Raw genomic sequence first — 14,934 nt, forward strand, 5'->3', positions numbered from 1 at the left:
TTTTGATGCAGTGGTAATTGGGATTATTTCTTTGATTTCTCTTTCTGATCTTTCATTGTTAGCATATAGGAATGCAAGAGATTTCTGTATCCTACGACTTTACCAAATTCATTGATGAGCTCTGGTTGTTTTCTGGTAGCATCTTTAGGGTTTTCTATTTATAGTATCATGTCATCTGCAAACAGTAACAGTTTTACTTCTTTTTCAATTTGGATTCCTTTTATTTCTTTTTCTTCTCTGATTGCCATGGCTAGGACTTCCAAAACTATGTTGAATAATAGTGGTGAGAGTAGACATCCTTGTCTTGTTCCTGATCTTAGAGGAAATGCTTTCAGTTTATGGCCTTGATTAGATTGGTTCCCTCTATGCCCACTTTCTGGAGAGTTTTTATCATAAATGGGTGGTGAATTTTGTCAAAAGCTTTTTCTGCATCTATTGAGATGACCATATGATTTTGATTCTTCAATTTGTTGATGTGGTGTACCACACTGATTGATCTGTGTATATCAAAGGAGGTTGGTCCAGGGGCTTAAGCAGGCTTTTTGGTGGGAGGGACTGGTTCCTGCCCACTGGTGGGTGGAGCTGGGTCATGTCCCTCTGGTGGGCAGGGCCGTGTCAGGAGGTATATTTAGCTGGTAGCTGTGTGCTCAGGAAGACTTTAAGCAGCCTGTCTGTTGATGGGTGGGGCTGTGTTCCCACCCCATTGTTTGTTTGGCCGGCAAACAAGGTGTCCCAGCACAGGCGCCTACAGGCTGTTGGGTGGGGCCAGGTCTTGGTGAGAAAATGGCGGGCTCCCAGAGGGCTCATGCCAATGAGAACTTCCCAGAACTACCACTGCCAGTGTCTTTGTCCCTGCAGTGAGCCACACCCCGCCTTCACAGGAGACCCTCCAATACCAGCAGGTAGGTCTGGCCCAGACTCTTATGAGGTCCCTGCTTTTCTCCCTGGGTCCTAGTCACACAAGACCCTGTGTGTGCCCTCTAAGAGTGGAGTTTGTTTCCTCCCGTCCTGTGGAGCTCCTGTGACAAACCCCAGTGGCCTCAAAGCCAGATTCTCTGGGGGCTCCTCCTCCCATTGCCAGACCCCCAAGCTGGGGAGCTTGATGTGGGGCTCAGAACTTTCACTCCTGTGGGTGAACTTCTGTGACAGAATTATTTTCCAGTTCGTGGGTTGCCCACTGGGCTGGTTTGGGATTTGATTTTATCACAGTTGCACCCCTTCTACCATCTCCTTGGGGCTCTTTGTCTTTGGATGTAGGATCTCTTTTTTGGTAGGTTTCAGCGTTTTTCTTGTCGATGGTTGTTCAGCGGTCATCTGTGATTTTGGTGTTTCGTAAGGGAAGATAAGCTCATGTCCTTCTACTATGCCATCTTTTCTCCAAGTTTTCATACTGTAATTTTTCTAAGTGGAAACGTTTCTTTGAGGTGGGAATTCAGGAAGGGCCTGGCTGGGCAGTTCTGGCTTGCGGTCTCTTAAGTGGTTGCAGTGAGACAGTAACTGAAGTGCAAACATTTAGGAGGTTAAAGACCTGAGGACAGAATTGAGTTGGCTTTTAGTCTGTGAGTCATCCAGGCCCTTGGGCACCCTTCCCCCCACTTACCTCAAAGTAGAAACCATCTTGAGAGTCTTTTCATTTTAAGTGTGATACCTGCACCAACCCAAGCATGAGAAAGGCAAACTGAATAAGACTGCTTAACTGAGTCAACAACTCTTCTGAAGGTTTGTAAGCAGAAACACTGAAACAAAAATAAAAGCTAGGAACCTTTTGGATTGGTCATTGATTTTCTTTCTCAGTACTACTTGTTAGGGGATAATTATCACTCTTGTTGTCTGTACTAACACTGATTCCTATCTTTACAGCGGCATGCTCCCTCACGGCACAAGGTGTTCTCAAGGGAAGCACTCCCTGTCATGATATCGGATACAACGCCTCAACCTGATAAATCCGGACATTCACAGAGGCTTTCAGGATAAAGTGTCTATATCAAATGGCTTCCAGGATGGCCAGGTAAGATAAAGTATCTACCTCAGTGGTTCTCAATCCTGGCTGCACATCACAATCACCTTGGGGAACTTCAAAAAACAAAAATCCCTGAGGCCCAGGATCTCACTCGGAAGTTGCTTCAATTGGTCTGGGATGCCCACCCCACACCAAAGCCCACAAAAGCTAACCAGCAGATTCTCCTTTGTAGCTGGAGCTAAAAGCCAATGGTGTCAGCAACTGAACTTATCTATGAAACAGACTCACAGACGTAGAGAAACAACTTGTGGTTGCCAAGGTGGGGAGGGAAGGATTGGGAGTTTGGGGTCAGCAGATGCAAACTGTTATATATAGGATGGATAACCAACAAGGTCCTACTGCATAGCACAGGGAACTGTATTCAATATCCTGTGATAAACCATAATGGAAAAGAATATGAAAAAGAATATATAACTGAGTCATTTTGGTGTACAGCAGAAATGAACACAACACTTTAAATCAAGCATACCAAACTAAATTTTTTTAGAAAGCCACTGGTGTCAGGACCATTTTCTTTATGTATAGGCTAAATTGAATTTGAAGATCTCATGAAATTAACATACCTTCAAGTAATTTTTTCTCAACCATTTCAGGATTCCAGGCATGTAAAAGAGTAAAATGCTCATTTAGAATGGTAGAATGAGAAAACTGAAGAGATAGATTCATCTAAAATGTATCTATCGCTCATTTTTTTTTTTTTTTGTGGTACGCGGGCCTCTCACTGTTGTGGCCTCTCCCGCTGCAGAGCACAGGCTCCGGACGCGCAGGCTCAGCGGCCATGGCTCACGGGCCCAGCCGCTCCGTGGCATGTGGGATCTTCCCGGACCGGGGCACGAACCCGTGTCCCCTGCATCGGCAGGTGGACCCCCAGCCGCTGTGCCACCAGGGAAGCCCTCTATTGCTCATTTTAATAAGCTGGGGTTAACCTCTCAGATTCTCACCTCCTCGTCTGTTTCCACCTTCTCGGTGCAGTGCTCTTGGTGATTTCTAGCCATAAACAAAATATGTAAGCTGGGCTGTGTAGTGTTGGTCATCCTCTCGTGCATGGATTGTTTGCTTTTGGGGCTTCCAGTGTTGACTTCAGACAATTCACCCAAAGTCCAAGGTCTAGATCCTGGGGTCTAGCTCTGGAATCTGAGAATTATCATTTGTTTTTAGTAATATTATTGTTTGATGGACAGAAAGGCTTCTTCTTTCATCTCCATTGTATCAGTGTAAGGGAGTCTCTCGAAGTATACGTATGTTTGACATTATCTATCCTTCCTGCCTCTCTATATACAACCAGCCGTCACCATCAAGAAACCACAGGACGATAACTACACACACATATGCTCCTTACCGTGTGTTCAGAATCTCGGCTGTGGTGGCAGCCAACAAAATGACATTCACTTGTGGAGGCACACTTTTTGGTGATCGATGTACTCCTTCCATGACTGGTAAAGTGATGTACTGTCAAACAGTACTGTGTATCTAGGCAGAAAAAAGCAACTTATTTTTTTTGCAATGTAAAAAGCAACCTTTCAACAGTCACTTCAGAAATGACTAAAATTCAGGATGATCCTTACGTTTCTAGGCGGCATTGCTGAACAGGCATTAGCATCTGAAGCACATGTCTATTTTTAAAATGAATATAAATGGGCACTTATTCTTTGGTGCCAGGTAAAGCTGAGAAAAAATTGGACAAGCTTTTCATCAAAACCATAGGTCCAAGAAGTAGGGGATATGGGGACATATGTATGCATAAACTATTGTGAAGCAATTATACTCCAATAAAGGAGTATAACTGCAAAAAAATAGGTCTGCTCATTTCCTAAGAAAGTGTCAAGTGGAAGGTAAGACGCTGACGTAGGCAGTTTTCCAGGGTTTGTGCTCTTCACCAGCACACTATCGTGCCTCTTAGTACACGCAGCGTTGAACTGGGCGTGAGCAGAGCGCTCTACAAGAGCAGCTGACTGGGACTCTGAAGGACAGGGAACCACTACATGTTCTGGAAGGCATTCTCATTTGTACTCCAGACAAAGAAGAATTGAGAACTGGTAGCTGCCTGTGTTCCTAGAGACCGTCACACATGCTAAAGCAGCCCTACAAAGTCAGAGTTAAACGCCGGGGTAAATAAAATAAGAAATGTCATTCTTGTCATATCCTGTTACCTAGAGAACCTCTTTTAACAACCCTGGCAGACCACAGAAGCAGAGCTATAAAGTGAAAAGGAAACCTGAGATGACAAAGAATAGCCACAGGCCTGTGTGCCCCAAGAAATGGTTGACTATCACCCCCTCAATAATGACAAGGTGAAAAGTGAGCAATTACAGCCTCAGAATTCCAGATGGTTAGTATTTTGGGGGCTTGGCTGGTGTACAATCAAGAATGTACTGTTACGCACGCTGGAATGCGGGGGGCATTCCGAGTCCATCTCTCTATGAGTCAGGCTTTCCTTGACATTTTCTTGTTGGCGAAAAGCTGCAGCATCCCCCTTTTGCGCCCATGTTTCGACAGAGATGAAATTCTAAAACCCAGAAATTTCCATGCATGTTCCCATTAAAAGTGGCTTCGATTAATGAGAGACAGATTGGAACGTGCACAGACCTAGTAGGAACAGCATTTGGTAAAATCCAAAAGAATAATGCCAGCCATAAAGATGAGGATAAGAAAAGTGCCAGACAGTGTCCATAAAGAGGCTGGACATCAATGCCCCAATCGACCACTGTTCCGAACCCTTCCCATCCAGTTCTTGGGAGAATTTAAAGCAAATGGTTAAAGAATGATACCCACCCTCTGACACAAGCTAGTTAAAGAGAGGCATCTGGCAGCCTCAGAAACACTGAAATTCATGTCTGTGAAAAACGTAGAAACAAATCCCCCAAAGCATACATGCGCTCACAAGCACAGTTCAGTCAACCACTCTGCAGAACTGTAAAATAACCGCAAGAAAAAAATATTTTGATAATTATTCTTGGAAAGAAATAATGAAAAATACTGTCCATGTAAATGTCACAGCCATCTGTGCTAATTTACAGCGTGAGATTCTCAGGCCCAGGAGAGGTCTCCAGTGTATTTACTATTTCTTGGTTCCACAGTTTGGCATCATCTGGAAGAGGTAAGGCTATTCCACTGCCATAATGTGATACAGAAATTTCCAAAAGATTCAAGGTAATAGTAGACCCAAACTGGTAATCTCTAAGTCTGGGAAGAGTTTTGTTTTTGTTGGCTTTTTACATCTGAAAACCTAAAAAAACAGTGCATCCTATAATCCAAATAGCCTGATCTCCTTATTCTAAGTAGAGCTTTTCAATTACAGCTCATCCATCAGCACACCCTGTCTGCTTTACCTCCAAGTTTAGTCCAAGTCATCATCTTCTCCTGCCCCAAAACAATGAAAGACCCCATTTGGTGTCCCCTTCTTCTCTTGTGCCCAACCATCCATTCTGCACTCAGCAGCCAGAGAAATATTTTAGAACACACCTAGCATCTTGTACTCCACGGCTTAAACACCCTACTCCCTTCCCATCACATTTACAATGAAATCCAAACTTCTTATCAGAACAAATAAGATGCTGCACATCCCAGTCCTTAAATCTCGATCAGATCCTTTCTCCATCTCCTACTACACCTCACCAGCCAGCCTTCTTCCTGTTCACAGAGGAAGCCAAATCTTGCCTTTGCACCTGCTGTTCCCTCTTCCTGGCATGCTCTTCCTGCAGATGTCCACGCAGCTGACTCGTTTTGGTCATTCGGTTCTCAGTTCAAATGTATATTCCTCAGAGAAGATTTCCTGACTACCTAGTCAAAGGCATCCCTTCATTCTGTCAATATTTACTGAGCACCTAATATGGTCTAGGCACTGGATTAGGCACTGGGGATCTACCAGGGAACTAAACAAACTAAAAAGATGCTCAAATGTTCGTTGAATAAATGAATGAGTTTCTCAAGCATCAGTGTATCTCAAGAGTACAAAAACCTTCCTTTGCCTGAGCCAGTAAGTAGGACTTTTCTAGCAGTATCATCAAGCATTTCTGACATTCTTAGAATGCCCTAGTCAACACTGTGGTCTATTTGTTCTCCCTGGTAAATATTAAGAAATTCTTCCTCAAAGCCCATACAACTACAAATTGAGGCTATGCATCAGTTTCCATGTACTCTCAGAGTAGTCTGATGTCTGGATAGTCTGGTCAAAAAAATCTCTGATTTCTATAGAACATCATCGGCCTGCTGGTTTGCTAATCTCATCACATAAGATGCCTCTGCTCAGGGCCAGTTAAGAGAGATCTAAATGAGGTCTGATCACCAAAGAGTTCCAAACTCAGCACACTTACTTTGTGGGCACCATTTGTCTTCTGCCCATCGATTGCAGTTATAATTATCCCCTGCATTTTCACAGGTAAAACACTTGAAGCTGTTTGGAAATGGTGTCGCTTTAAAAAAAAAAAAAAAAGGGAAACAGTATGGTTAAAAATTTTTTTCAAACATCAAATATGGCATAAAGTTAGCAACTTTCACTAGATCAAATGAAAGTTACAAGTCATTATCCTTACAGTTTCTGTTTCTATGGAGCTGGGCTTAACTGCCACACTTTGGGGAATTTTCTTTATTCCCTTTTCTTTGAATATTTCATCTATGAATATCTACTACAGAGTAATGCAAATGATTCTATGAGCCACTTTTGAATATCCATGGTATTGTTCTATTATAATTTATAACTTGGGGATAAGTGAGGGTTGAGTGGACAGGCAAAGACGGTGGCAATATTGGGACCAATACTTTGATATAGTATCGGCCCTGAAAAGAACTGGAGTCACATTAACCTAAGCTTGAATTCTGTGCTTCTCACTAATTAGTTGTATGATTTTTTAACCTCTAAGAAATAATAATATTTACAATAAGAGTGACAGTGAAGATCCCCATGACTTGCAGAGATAAAGATTAAACAGCAGGTTGCAAGAAAAATATCTAGTAGAGTCCCTGGCACATCAAAAACCAGGTTGGTTTCCATCCATATGTACTTGCATTACAGCTACACTTAACTTCAAACAAGTAATCTCATTTGATATATGTCAGTTATCCCAACATTAGACCTCTTTCAGGAATGTAACATTTAATAGAAGGATGATAGTAATTCTCAGGCCCTTGTTCTCAGGCAGGAGTGTCACTGAAAGGAGGAATTATGAGCCGCCAGCAGTCTGGATTGAGAACAACTAGTATGTTCTTTTTTTTCTTTATGCTTTCTTTTTCCTGCCTTGTATCTTGTTATTTTGTTGGGTGAGAAGTCAAAAGTACAATAAATTTGACATTTCTCTATAGGCCAGAGTATAAAGCCCTGTATGAAACTTTCAGTTCTCCTATTTTTGGAGAATGAAACAGACACAGATCAAGGTAACCCAAACCATCCCTAAGTTGGGATGATAATTAGAAAGCAGTGCATAAAACAAGAGCAAAATATCAAAAGCTGAAGTTCAGAGGACATGAAAGTAGTTCTTGCAATACATTTCAGTTTTGCCTATGCATAAAAGTGAATTAGGTAAGTAAATAAATAATGAAATAATGAAATCCATTTTCACCTATTAATTCAGCACAGTTTAAAAAATACTAAAACTCAATGCTGGTAGGTAAATAGTTAATGTATAAACTGGCACAACCTTTTTGATTTAGTAATTCTAAGCATCTATTCTAAGGTCATTCGCCAACCGAAGAGGAAACTTCATTTAAAAAGATTTTCAATGAAGCGTTAACATTTAGCCTGCTTGTGAGAGTGTGTGTGCACTCTTGGGGCCCAGTATAAAGCTTGGGGAAATAGTTTACTCACATAGCCAGCTATGTGAGTAAAAACATTTTTAATGTAAGACATTAAAATACTTTCAAAGTCATGGAAAAATATTCAAAACACAATGTAAACAAAAGCTACTGCAAAATTAAATTTGTGTGATCTCTGCCACGAAGTTAAATACGCATACAGAGCAAGAACAGTAGAAGGAAACACAATTGACCCTTGAACAACGTGGAGGTCAGGGGCGCCAACCTGCCATGCAGTTGAAAATCCTCATGTAATTTATAGTCGGCCCTGCATATGGCCCTCTGCAGACCATGTAGTACTAGAGTATGGACAATGGGGAAAAAATCCACATGTAAGTGGACCCAGGCAGTTCAAACCCGCGTTGTTCAAGGGTCAGCTGTATTCAAAAATGGAAAGAAGAGCTCCCTCTGAATCTTGGGATTATGAATAAATTTTGTTTTCTTCTACACATTTCCTGTCTCTTTGGAATTTTCTGTAGTAATCAAATATTACTTTTTTCTCTTTAATAATTTTTTCTTATAAAAGGTTACAAATTTGTCAGTAATGTAGATTTTATGAAAAGTATGTCTATGCTATGCCATTAAGCTATCAATTTAGAAATTTGTAATAAATGATAGTTCAAGATGTGTGTGGGCTATTACTCATATGTATATGGTTGTGTAGTATATACGTGCGTACACATACACCTACTAATGACTGAATGTCCTTAAAAACAAAACACAAAATGCAGAATGGTAATCATACAGGAGTATGAAGTATGAGTAGTCCTCCTTTAGGAGTATAAAGACAGTGGTTCCCAAACCTGGCTGTGTATCAACAGCATCAGGAGAACTTTTCTAAAAAGAAGAGGGGGAAAAGGGAAAAACAATATTCTGCATACCACCCTCCTGACTACTGAATCTCGGGAGAAGGGACCCAGGAATATGTAGTTTTAAACGCTTTTATTGCGATTCTGATACTCCTACAGATGTGGGAACCACTGGCATTCACATTTCCACGAAACAATTTTCATCTATAACAAATCCTCTGTAAAGTATATCAGAGAAGTTTTACTTGTCTGGAGAGAAAGGAGGTGAGATTATATATATATGTTCATGCTTCATTAAAAGTCTTTTTAAATGCATTTTCTCTTCAAATGGCTAATGACCTTAGAATAGATTCTTGGAATTACTAAATATATATATATTTTATATATGTATATATAGTGACTGTGCATAATATTAATGAAAATCTAAATAGTACTCCCCTCCAAATTTCAAACATGCTAATCTGTTTTCAAAATTGTTAATGGCCATTTGAAAGTATATATAATTTATGCAGAAGCTTCCTACAGTCAATATCCTTCTCCAGGGAAGAGATCAACAAAGAACACTGAATTTCTCCTGCTGAGCCATTCTTATGGACAGTGTTCAGAAGATTATTTTAAACAAGAACCCTTTTGAGACTTCAGCAGGAAGCCAAACCATTTTAAAGAAATTGAGAAAATTTCTGTCACCATGTGTTACCCTTACTCATGGAAGTAGTGAAGACTTTCTGATTTACGCTGGGTATAAACCAAACGTTCCGGAAAAGGCAAAGTTACTATAGGGAAACAGGGACTTCAAACAGTTACTCTGACCCCCCCCCCATCACCAGTGATGGTGACAACCACTACTTACGGTCAAGAGGAGGCCGCACGTTATAGAAGTTGATGTTCTTGGCAAATGCCCGGTTTTCTGAGAAGATAAAGGTCTGGACCACAGCTACAGTGAGGGCATGACAGAGGAGCGGCATTCTGACCCTGGGTGTGGAAAAGTCCAAAACTCGTACACCTGCAGCGAAAAGAGACTGGTTGAGTTTATTGGCATTTTATACATCACTAGGAGTACGTTTTGCTTGTTTGGAAAGCTTGATTATTCAAATATATTCAACAATCTACTTGTTCTGTAGGGCCAGCACCTGTGAGTAAACTGCATTCTTCCCCATCAGATGAAAGTTGAGCAGTTGCTGCCTTTTACTGGGCAGGCCTCTGCACTCTGCAGGACGCCCAGTGGCCTGGGTTCCTGGAGATCAAGCAGCAGTCCTGGCCTGGCTGCGCCCCCTTCCACTGCTGCCTCAGTGGGCTGGCTTACTTCGTGCTGAACCACCTGATCTTTGAACAACCACAGGTCGGTTCAGAGGCATGCTCAGCTGAAGTTACAGAACCACCTGTCTGAAATTCCATCCCCTGAGTTAAATACCTATGGTTGATGAATTTTGCAACTCTTTCAAAACTTGGAAGAAACAATAAAAGTTGGAGCAGCAGGAAGGACACTGAGTAAAAGGGCAACCAGTTTGAGAAACAAAGTCTCTGCTGGATCCCAGAACACACAGACACTGAGAAGAGAAATAAGGGTAACCATGAAATGCCGTCCCCACCTGTTTCCGTCACTTCGGGAGCAAGGAGAAGCAGCCAGGTGGTTCTCAAGGAAACAGAATAACAGTTGTTTGAAAACCATACATATAACGTTAGTCCTGGCCCACAGATACTGTTCATCACTTTCGGCCACTTAAAGACAGCAGGGCCAAAACCCAGTGAAACAACAGATGTGCACACAGCACTAAGTAAGGTGTTCCATGTTAAGCCCCACAGGTTCCACCCTCTAGCAGCAGACCTGCTAGTAAGGAAATCTTCAGGAGACATGCTCGGAACCTGGAACATCACCACCAGCAGGTTCTCTTTGAGAAGGGGGAGGTGTGAGCCAGTAGAAAAAGTAAGTAACTTGGAGTCCAAAGACTTTGGTTCAGGTGCTAGCTCTGCTATTATTAGTGGCCTGACCGTGGGCAAGCTCTTTAAACTCTATTAACCTCCATTTCTTCATCTGTAAGGTGGCTTAATAACACCCGCCCTGCCCACACATTTGGGTAATTGTGAGCATCAAGTTAGAGGCTCAGGTAGGATCACATAGAACTGCTTGCATAAGAGCACCTGTAATACAAGTTCTGTGAAAATGCTATCTTAGGGTTCAAAAATATTGGCTAGGGGCTTCCCTGGTGGCGCAGTGGTTGGGAGTCCGCCTGCCGATGTGGGGGGCGTGGATTCGTGCCCCGGTCCAGGAGGGTCCCGCATGCTGCGGGGCAGCTGGGCCCGTGAGCCATGGCCGCTGGGCCTGCGCGTCCGGAGCCTGTGCTCCACGGCGGGAGGGGCCACAGCAGTGGGGGGGCCCACGTACCGCAAAAAAAAAATATATATATATATTGGCTAGGGACTCCCCTGGCGGTCCAGTGGCTCAGATTCCATGCTTCCACTGCAGGGGGCATGGGTTTGATCCCTGGTTGGGGAACTAGGCGTGGCCAAAAATAAATATATAAATTGCTTTATATATATATATATATATATATATATATATATATATATATATGCATGCTGAACCTGTTTTCTTCTTGCTGAATCAATAGGTCTCAGGGGGTTCAGGGAGTCTTCCAAAGAAAAAAAGTTTGATGTCCACAAATGCAACCATAATCCTTCACATGGATACTTTCTTTGAAGCCAGGGTAAGAATGCATAAGTTCTAGGGATTTTATGCCCCCCCTCTTGTGTTGTGGGTATACTGGTTTCGTATGGGTGGTTAATAATGCCTACCTATAGAGAATGAGCTGAAAATCAGACAGAATGTACCCACGACATCATATCATCCCTACAGATGGTTTTGCTACTGAGAGAACTGAGTCCCTAAGGAAGGACTCAGGGTGAAAAACCTGGTAAGTTTCACAAAACAGTAGTGCTAAACTTTGTACACTGCATTTCAGCTCAGTACAGAATCGGACCTAGTGATACACCAATATATTTCTAATTCTGTCCTTGTTCATTTTAGAAACGAAAATTGACCTTTCACAGTTATCAAGTTTCTAAATCCTACTGTTATGCTCTTTCTGAAGAAATGAACACTTAACCAACTCTATTATTCCTTACAGACCAGTGGTTATACTGACACAAATTCTGCTTCCCTATTCATTTCTCTGAGTTGGACTGTTCCGTATTCGTTATGAATCTGTAGCCAAGTAACTGATACCCCTTCTTGACACCAGTGGAGACCTTTTGAATGAGGGAGACTAATCCCTCTCTCACAAGCCTGAAAATGACTGTGTTCCAAGAGCCACCCACAAGTGCTCTTGTAACGTGGAGAGGATGCCTGAGATCACAGCATTCATTATCTACATTCAAGTCCCTTTTGCATCACTAAGCGACTATGGAAATTGAGACAAATTGCTTAAGCTTTCCGAACCTCAGCTTCCCCATCTGCAGAACAGGCATAATGACAGTCCCTATTTCATAGTGTGGAGCTGAGGACTGAGTGACACCATGCATACAAAGCACTCAGCCAGTGCTGGGCACAAGGTCAAAGCTGTATTTATCAAGCACTCTCTGTTCGGTGGTAAAGAGCATTCATTGGCTCATGTACCTGCCTTCAGACCTACAATCTGTGTAGCTTCGTGCAAGTTCCTTAACTTCCCTGTATCACAATTTTTGCATCTATAAAATGGGAGTAATAACAATAATATGTACCTCATAGGGTTATAGGAATTAAATTAGTTAATACATATAAAGCACTTGAACTAATTTGCTACGTGCTTGGCATTTTGCTAATTCTTACGTAAGCATTTATCATGATGAACAAATCCCCAAATACTTTGGGATCACAATTCAGAACGCCTGATTTTCCTCACATAATCTCAGTGAGACAAAAGCCCATTCATTCATTCAACATACCATTATTGACACCTCGTACATAACAGATGTTTTTACCACTAGATCCCCAACAAGGTCTTTGCTCTCAAGCAATCTGCATTTTAGAGGGAGAAGACAGCCAGTAAATATGGAAAAGACCATACTTTCTGATCGTCATAAACTCTGTGGAGGAAAAATAAGGTGATATGTTAGTGAATAGCAGGACCTGCTTTATATATATGGTGGGCCCGGTACATCTGAGTAGGTGACATGTGCACAGGTGAATTAAATGTTGAGAAGAAAGCGTCCAAGCAAAGAATCAAGGGAAAAGAAACCAAGGTCCTCAGTTGGGAAGAAGTGTGCCTCGTCGGGGGAACTCAGAAAGCAGCCAGCGTGACGAAAGCATGAGAAAGGGGGAAAGAGACAAAGCCAAGCCAGTGGGGTCAGGCCACACACGCACTTGGCAAGCCGTGGCAAGGATTTCAGGTCCTGCAAAGTCAAGAAACTGTTCGAATTTACATTATCTAGTTTTGAAAAATACTCTCAAGAAAGCTTTGGAGAGTAGTAAGTGGTCCCAAACACCTAGCCTTATTTCTAGCTCGTGGAAGAAAGGAAGGCAAGTAAGAGTGCATTCCTTTCTTCCAGGAGGAATACAGAGCTCAGATACACCACAAAGCTTCTTCTGAATGGATGACAGAAGACTTAAAAAACGACTGAATGAACAACAAACCCAAGAATTAGACTTGTGTTTTGGTTTCTCCTTTCCTGGAAAGAGCACTGTAGGGAGGATGGTCTCATTACTATTATATAACAGGACAGGGGGGGTTCAGGGGCAGTACATGCCAAGATCCTTGCATGGCCTGAAACAGCATCCCCTCAAAACATGTCCGCACAGCTTGTTCTAGCACAGAAGATGAAAATAGTGAAAAACATACCACAAGAATATTGCTTCCATATAGACTAGATGTATTTTCATTTCCATTTTTAGTTAAAACAGCATAGCCTTATTCTATCAAAATCCTCCAAAACTGCAAAGGTTTTACCTGTCAAATGAAGACAGCACTAAATAACAGTATGTCACATTTTCCAGAGCATGCTTTATAATCTATCACTACATACTGCTTTTCTCCCAAGCACCTATATTTATCTCTGTCTTTCAGTATATAGGTTTGTGTTAACATGACTGCTTTATTTTTTCACAACGAAAAGACGTTAGGATAATGAAAAAGCAAATGACTATAGTATCTGAAAATTGTTTTACATTTGGAATCATTTCACGGAGACTCTGAACTAAAAATTATCTGCTGAAACTTTGCTGAGTAGGCTCTTGTTGCAATCTTTCTAGCAGAACAAGGTTATAGCAGAGCTTGTATTCTGCCCCAGAAGGAAAAAAAATCTTTAATACAAGCTAGACTAAACCATTCTGGTACTTTCTCTAGGACCATCACATAAAGCAGAGCTCTTCATATGAGGGAGAGGGGACCTCTGAGCTTCTTAAGGTTATTTGCAAAATTGTGTCCATACATATTTTCCCCCTGGGTTGAGTCTCTCAAAGGAATCTGAGACCTACATAATGGTTAATAAGAACAGCTGCTTGCTGACTCAGAATATGGCCGTTACGATTTGGCCTCCTGTAACTTAGATGTTTTCTTAGAAAGCTCCACATCCATGTTAGGTATCTGGGCCACACTTCTCAAACTCAAGGGTACCTCAAAACGTTCCTCCCCAGACACAGTGCATTACCATCATCCATCTTTCCCAGAGAGTAGACCTTGTCAGAAACCCCTCACCTGTGGTGCTGGTCTTTATTTTATGAGTCCTCTCTTCGGAAGGTACATTAATTTTTGTTCCAGAATGCAGTGTGCTGCTTTGCCGAGAGGGAAGGGATTTTTGCAAGGCGCATTGGTAGGGATACAACAGGGGTAGGCAACTCTCAGGCATTCCAGGGAACAGCAGGTAGCCAGATTCGTAAATTTAGGAAACCCCAAGTGAGAATGGCCCGCTACTGCCCGGAGTCAAGGACCTACGTGGCCCTTGGTCCACAAGCATGACTATTTCCCAGGGCTGAGCCATGGCCATCATCTCCTCCTATATGTGGCATTTTTAAGCTTCCTTGGGGAACGTGCGGGCCTGAGGACGTGACACATCCTTGACCTCAAACTCTTTTGAGGTAGGAAGAGGACTACATTACTTTTTATATTCCCTAGGCCCATACTCTCAGCACATGGTAGATAGTCAATGAGTACGTCTGGGAATAGAACCAACATCATTAGCTATGACCTATATAAGGAGCACCTTTCTTAGCAAGTAAGACAAAGGCTGTGGGCAGTAAGGAGCTGCCAGAGCATCCAAAGATGATAAAGAAATGATGGAATCAAAAGGAGACGTGAAACAGAAGAGGCCAAGCAGAGGTGGTACATACTGGCACTTCCTGCACAA

At 42.2% G+C, this 14,934-nt stretch overlaps 1 protein-coding gene and 1 long non-coding RNA gene across 4 annotated transcripts in view; one reads left to right on the top strand and one right to left on the bottom strand.

The window, feature by feature from the left end:
- Positions 1–14,934, top strand: part of LOC137226663 (uncharacterized) — a 230,345-nt gene that overhangs the window by 194,430 nt on the left and 20,981 nt on the right. The window contains exons 5-6 of one of the 2 annotated variants that reach the window (XR_010944464.1): positions 1,861–2,008; positions 11,226–11,321. This is a non-coding gene — a long non-coding RNA (uncharacterized lncRNA). The remainder of the gene's footprint in view (positions 1–1,860; positions 2,009–11,225; positions 11,322–14,934) is intronic. The other variant, XR_010944465.1, reaches the window with a different exon arrangement.
- Positions 1–14,934, bottom strand: part of LYPD6B (LY6/PLAUR domain containing 6B) — a 232,646-nt gene that overhangs the window by 10,029 nt on the left and 207,683 nt on the right. For both annotated transcript variants that reach the window (XM_067741989.1, XM_067741990.1), the window contains exons 3-5: positions 9,467–9,619; positions 6,334–6,432; positions 3,360–3,490 (exon numbers count right to left, since the gene is read on the bottom strand). In XM_067741989.1, the coding sequence (XP_067598090.1) occupies positions 3,360–3,490; positions 6,334–6,432; positions 9,467–9,581 (345 nt within the window). In that variant the 5' untranslated portion in view covers positions 9,582–9,619. The remainder of the gene's footprint in view (positions 1–3,359; positions 3,491–6,333; positions 6,433–9,466; positions 9,620–14,934) is intronic.

This window comes from Pseudorca crassidens, chromosome 6 (assembly GCF_039906515.1).
Source record: "Pseudorca crassidens isolate mPseCra1 chromosome 6, mPseCra1.hap1, whole genome shotgun sequence".
Classification (NCBI taxonomy): domain Eukaryota; kingdom Metazoa; phylum Chordata; class Mammalia; order Artiodactyla; family Delphinidae; genus Pseudorca; species Pseudorca crassidens.